The 6,000-nt window shown below is 31.6% G+C and overlaps 1 protein-coding gene across 6 annotated transcripts in view; it reads left to right on the top strand.

Annotated features, from left to right (window-relative positions):
* Positions 1–2,157: 2,157 nt before the first annotated feature.
* Positions 2,158–6,000, top strand: part of LOC145328866 (methionine synthase-like) — a 68,010-nt gene continuing 64,167 nt past the window's right edge. For all 6 annotated transcript variants that reach the window (XR_013882664.1, XR_013882663.1, XR_013882662.1 and 3 more), the window contains exons 1-3: positions 2,158–2,244; positions 4,136–4,241; positions 5,779–5,844. Coding sequence is in view for 3 of the 6 variants with exons in the window: in XM_080172785.1 (XP_080028911.1) it covers positions 2,190–2,244; positions 4,136–4,241; positions 5,779–5,844 (227 nt within the window). In the remaining 3 variants the exon portion in view is untranslated. The remainder of the gene's footprint in view (positions 2,245–4,135; positions 4,242–5,778; positions 5,845–6,000) is intronic.

Raw genomic sequence — 6,000 nt, 5'->3', positions numbered from 1 at the left:
TAATATCTTCTTGGTAACTAGTTTTTTACATTACTCAGCTTTAGTGTGTAGAAACCATAGTGTTTTTTTCTACTACCAATGTGGTGTACATATAATTCCACCCAAATGTGATTTCACTTACCTAATAAACAGCTGACATGTATATTAGAGTAGGTATTTGAGTTCATTCACATTGGATCAACGTACAATCCAAAAAGTTTATGTGAAAATTAAATATTAAGTGGTCCTTGCTGACATTTTATTGACATGATGTTCCTATCTAGAATGTACATCTTATGCTGAGATATTAGTAGTTATTTATTGCATTGTATTATATACAGCTTTTACGGATATTAAAATGAAAAATTACAAGATTGAAACTGGTATTAATTTTGAATTTTATTTTGATGTTAGTGGAAGATTGTATGTATATATGATGCTATACTTGTGTCTTCTATACGGCTGAGTAATGGTTGTTATCTAGCAGATATTAATTAATTTTGAAGAATTATTGGAAAAGAGCATTACATATAAGATTTAATATACCTAGTTAACCTTTAGTTTTTTACAAAGAATGAATCCATTTCTTGAATGTAACTCTGTTTGTTGCAATTCCAATGGAACCTTTTTATGTATATGGTCAAAAGCAGCAGCACTGTTGGTGAAAGTTCTTTGCTTCAAGGTGTAAAAGAGAGTAATTTATATTTAGAATATCCCTTAAAAAATGTATATAGCTTACATATGAGGATCCAAGCTTTTTTTAGGGGGAGGGGGTACTTTAAAGTGCTAACAGAGGGATAATTTTTTTTAATAAATGGAGAGATAGTATACTACCTTTAAATTTTTTGGAGCCAAAAACATTTGAAAATAAGAGTTAAATCTTGTATCATAGTATCTTAACTTGCATAATTGTATTGCAACTTACCATGCTTCAAAAGGATGAAACAAATAAAGAAATAAATTTTTAAAGGAAAAAAATACAGTATGCACATTTTTAGAGAAAAATAATAATAGTATGCAAATGGCGAATTTTTGAAGAAAAAAAAATAGTTTAATAGAATATGGTTACTTTAAATAAAAATATAACTTTAAAATAAGTTTTTAAAACTTTTTTTAAAATCCAATATTTCTGATTTACTTTCAATTAAAAAAAAAATTATGCGCGTGTGTCTACTCTATCAGAAGTTACTCTGTTGTCAAATATCGCAACTAAAGATAACTCGTATTTTCATTCTTTCCCTAGTAAAATTTGTTCAGTCTGTGTCAAGATTTTGGGTTGCTACGAGGAATTTGTGTGAGTGATCTTATCGTGATTACTGATTAGTGATCCTTAATCAAGGTTATCCACATTTCAAGTTATTATTTATTCCAAGAAAATGCAAAATTTTGTGATTTTTTTGTTATAATGTGTACTGGGAGTGACTTTCTCCTTAGTTTAGTTATAATAGTTATTTCTCGCATCGTATTATAAACGGCTTTCCGCGGATATAGAATGTACAATTATAAGATTAAAACTAGTTTTTTTAGCCCCGAGGTGCCGAAGGTACCGGCTAAAAAAAACTGGGTTAAATCTTATGATTGTACACTTTTATATTCGTAGAAAGCTGGATATAATACGATGCTAGACATAGTTTTTTCGTATGGATGAGAACCGGTTCCTGTCCACCGGATTCGAATAAATACAAGAAAAGAAGTTATTATGATTTAGTTAATTTTAAAGCCATATTTTAGAAAATAATCAAAATTAGATAAATTTGGATTTAAATTCTTTATCCCAAACTGGAGAATAATTATGACATTTTTACAATATCTGATGAAAATTTTCAAATATAAAAGATAGAGATGAGGAGGGGAGGGGGAAGAGGAAGGAGGGGTAACTGTTAACTAACTGTTGTTCAAAGAGAACAGATCTTCAGTGATCATAAACAATAAATAAAAACATTAAGTTACTGATGGATGACAACTTAACGGACAAAGAAAATTATCTACTGGATGCTCCTTCGCATACGATTTAAGCTGACTATTATCAAATAGTAGCATACCGTTTTAAAACGGTCTGTTATACAGACAGATGGACGGACATTTCAAATTATTGAGTGGCTATGCTCCTAAAAATACCGCTAAAAATAAGAGGCTAAATGCCTTGGCTCGTACTTAGGTAAAAATTTCATTAGTTAACTTTTTCAGATTTGTTAGAAAAATCTTCCAAAATGCCCCCAAGATCACTTGACCAAAATTCTGGACCCCAACTAAAGTCAACATCCCGTAAGTATATGTATAATATATATCCTGATGTATTACGGTATTTTGTCTGAAGCTTAATATCTCATATCTGTATGTTCTCCATTTTAGAGAAATTCCACATAGGTCCTGGGGTGGTTTAGGTAATTTGATTTTCTATTCAAGTATTGGGTGGTTTTAAGGCCCTTTGAGGACTTTTATTTAATCCTGATTGGGTTGTGCAAACATGCTATGTCCAAACTTTTGCACTAATAATATTAATCTAAAAAGGTGTAATTTTTGGGCGTGACATCAAATTGTTCATTAAAATCCCTCTGCTATTTGGCTGATTCTATATTTAAATAACGTGTTTGTTTGTACATTTACTTCGCTTATTATCAATGTGTTTTCCTTGTTAAAAGCGAAGCTTTTCTATAATTATGTTCCATCCGTCCGTAAAGGTTAGCCCTTTCCGTAATTTTAGACTTGTTAGTATTGTCGTATTGATTTCAAACTTTGCATGATGATTCCTAAGTCAGTTAGGTATTATTTAGAAAGAGTAGCAACTCTATAATCGTTTCTCGAAAGTCCCTAATTTCATTTAAAACATGCAAAAATTTTATTTTTAATGTCAAACAATCATCCAATTTATCTGATTTTTGGATTCTTAGTACAATTTTAATTTATTACAATCTTCTATATAATGAATCATGTCCATAAAATTTAAGTATGTCCTTGAACAGTATTCTGTATTTAAGCAGTTTTGCGCCGAATTTACTTAACGTTTTGTTCAAACTTATGTATTTATATTCTGCTTATTCAGGAATCAGTTCGTTTGTCCTAACATTTCAGTGCTTCCCTTTTTATGGATGTTTTCATCCTTGTTAATGTAGAAAACAATTTTGTTTATTATTCTCAACACATTTAGAGAAGATATGAAAAAAATTCAAATAAGTTTTGTAAATAGACTTTCCAGTATATTTCAATATACTTTGGATTTTTTATGTTATTATTTAGAATTTTATTTTCATAGAAAAATGTATTTACCTTATATCATACTAGCGGCTACGCCTCTAGAAGCCTCAACAGGCACTAAAGTTTTTAAAAAATGAAACAAATTTTATTTTTGGAAATAAATCGAATTTTGAGGCAAGGTAGAAATAAAATACTAAATGAAAGTCTTAACTTGATAACTTATTAAAGTTCCAAAATAAAACAAATATTTTCCTTAAAAACAATTCTTGCGTTTTATATATTTCCTTGTTTAGATTTGAACTTCACGATACAGCTGCTAACACTTAATGTTTAAATTCTTGTTTAGAAATAAGCTTAGAAATGATTGAAGAATTATGTTTAATGAAGAAACTATGGTTACAATAAAGTGAAATTTACCCCAAAAAATGTGAAAAGAACATGTCCTAACTTTTGTGATTAAAAAAATAGCATGTCGCTTTTAGTAAGTAGTAGATGTAAAATGACCAATAGAATTAGATATGCAATCGTTTTTTTTGTAAACCTCTTATTCTTGAATTAATTTTAGTTTTTTTTTTTAAATTAAGTTGGTTTTAAGGTACTAAAACGCAACAAAAAAAAAGAAAATTTCCATTATGAACAAAAATAGTAAGATCTTTAATTTGACAACTTTCTTTTTGAATTCTATTGAGAAATTATTGAAAAAATCTATTTTGTTGAAACACGGCGATTCAAAACTTTGAACTTTGAGAGCACATTACGAATAGGTTAAAACAAAATCACAAAAGTTAGGACATGCTCTTTATAATAGCCATGTTTAGAAATCAAATGGGAAATGAAAGATATGTTGATGGAAATAATTATGGTTAAAAAAGAAACTATGGGTCCAATTAAATTAAACCCCCAAAATATAGGAAAATTTACAATGTAACTGCTAACTCTTAATGTTTTGATTCTTGTCTAGAAATTGGATGGGAAATCAAAGATATGCTGAAGGAAAGAATAATGGTTATTGACGGAGCCATGGGTACTATGGTACAGAAACATAAACTTGAAGAAGAGGATTTTAGGTATAGTTTTTCTGGTGATGCTCCTCAAAGTGCCTATTAAACACTGAAACCCCCTTATGAAATTAACGGAGGGGAGGGGGGTGGGAAGGAGGGGACATTGGCATAAAAAAATTTATAAACACCTTCTCACATAGGTTGACTTCAAAACTCGAGTTCTCTTATTATTTTTCTTCTTTGGTTAATAAAAACTTGGAGTGTCCTTCCAATTTGACACACAGAAAACTATCCCGAATTTGTATTAATTTTGAGGAACAAGACTCCAGTGACGTCATATTTTTCTTTCCCGAAAAAGGGAAGGGGGGAAGAAAATCTCTTCAAAAGAGATAGGGAAAACCCCCTTTTCTCCCATATCTTTTTTCTTCCCCCCTTCCCTTTTTTTTCTTTCCCCCTTCCCTTTTTCGGGAAAGAAAAATATGACGTAACTAGAGTCTTGTTCCTCAAAATTAATACAAATTCGGGACGGTTTTCTGTGTGTCTTCCTTTTTTAACCCTTACAGATCGGGCCACAATTCCCAACTTATCAGATCGGGGGGGGGGGGGGGGCTCGGCTTCTATTACAGATAAAGACGTAAAATTTTTTTCTGGTGGTTCATGTGTATTTTTAGAGAAAATTACTTTTTCTAGTCATAGCGGTCAGGCCGTTCCTTAGCCGCTTTTTAGCGGCCAGCCGCTAAATTTTAAAACAGCTGTAGAGCGGCCAATTTTGCAGCTAGGATAACCATAGTTTAGGACGAATTTTTATTTTTCATAACAAAAAATTACTTTTTCTGATCATCGCCGAAAAATTGCAAATAACGGAAACCGCCATTTTCGGCGGTTACTGCGGTAAAACGGCGGTTGGCGGCGCCAATTAATATTTTATCTATTTATTGTTGCTCAAGGATTTACCAAAAAAAATTATAGGTCTCTAGCTGTAATAGAAGCCACGATATGCATGATATATGTTAGTAAAAGCCGGACAAAAATCGGTCATAAAGTCGGCCAAGGAGCGGTCAAACGGTCATAACACCACTTTTCTCAGAAGGTCATTGATATCTAAGTATTCACCAAAAAAATTTAGGTTTCTACCTTATACAAAAAAGTCATAATGTAGAAATTAAGATTTATTTAGAATTTTTTCTAACTTTTATGTTACCCAACCGACTTTGACCGGACACCACGACCGACAGAGACCAGATATCCTAATAAAATCAACTCTTGCCGACGTATAATTACTGAACTTAAAAAGTCATGAAGTCACAGCTCTCCATCTTACCTACAAAAAAATGAGATTGATCTGTAAGGGTTAACAATATATGTAATCTATAGAATTGGTAATTTTGTTTATGATTATGTGGGCTTTATCTCTTAGGAGGGAGGGTGGTGGTACCATCCCCAAAAATAGTTTCCAACCTACCCAGCACCTATGAGAAGCTACATTGCAAAGGAGAATTATATTAGTTCAACGGTTCAGACAGACAAACTCACAGGCATCCTGTAAATTTTATATAAGGATATAATAAATCTTTCTTTGCTCATGGTTTAAATATCTTTTTAGGAATTCTGAACTAAAGAATCACGAGAAACCTTTGAAAGGAAATAATGATCTTCTCAGTATCACAAGGCAAACCATGCTTTATTATTCTACAGTGCAAGTCTTGATTTAAGGACGTCCAAGCTTTTTTATTTTTTATTGTTTGAAGGGGGGGGGGGGTGAGTAAAAACATCAGGACAGGAGGTAACCTTTTTTGGGGGGGAGGGGGGTTTGATTGTTTTAAAC

Source organism: Acartia tonsa, chromosome 9, assembly GCF_053477335.1.
Source record: "Acartia tonsa isolate MP-2025a chromosome 9, ASM5347733v1, whole genome shotgun sequence".
NCBI lineage: Eukaryota > Metazoa > Arthropoda > Copepoda > Calanoida > Acartiidae > Acartia > Acartia tonsa.
Note: the sequence above shows the minus strand (reverse complement) of the source record. Positions and strands in the feature narration are given on the sequence as shown.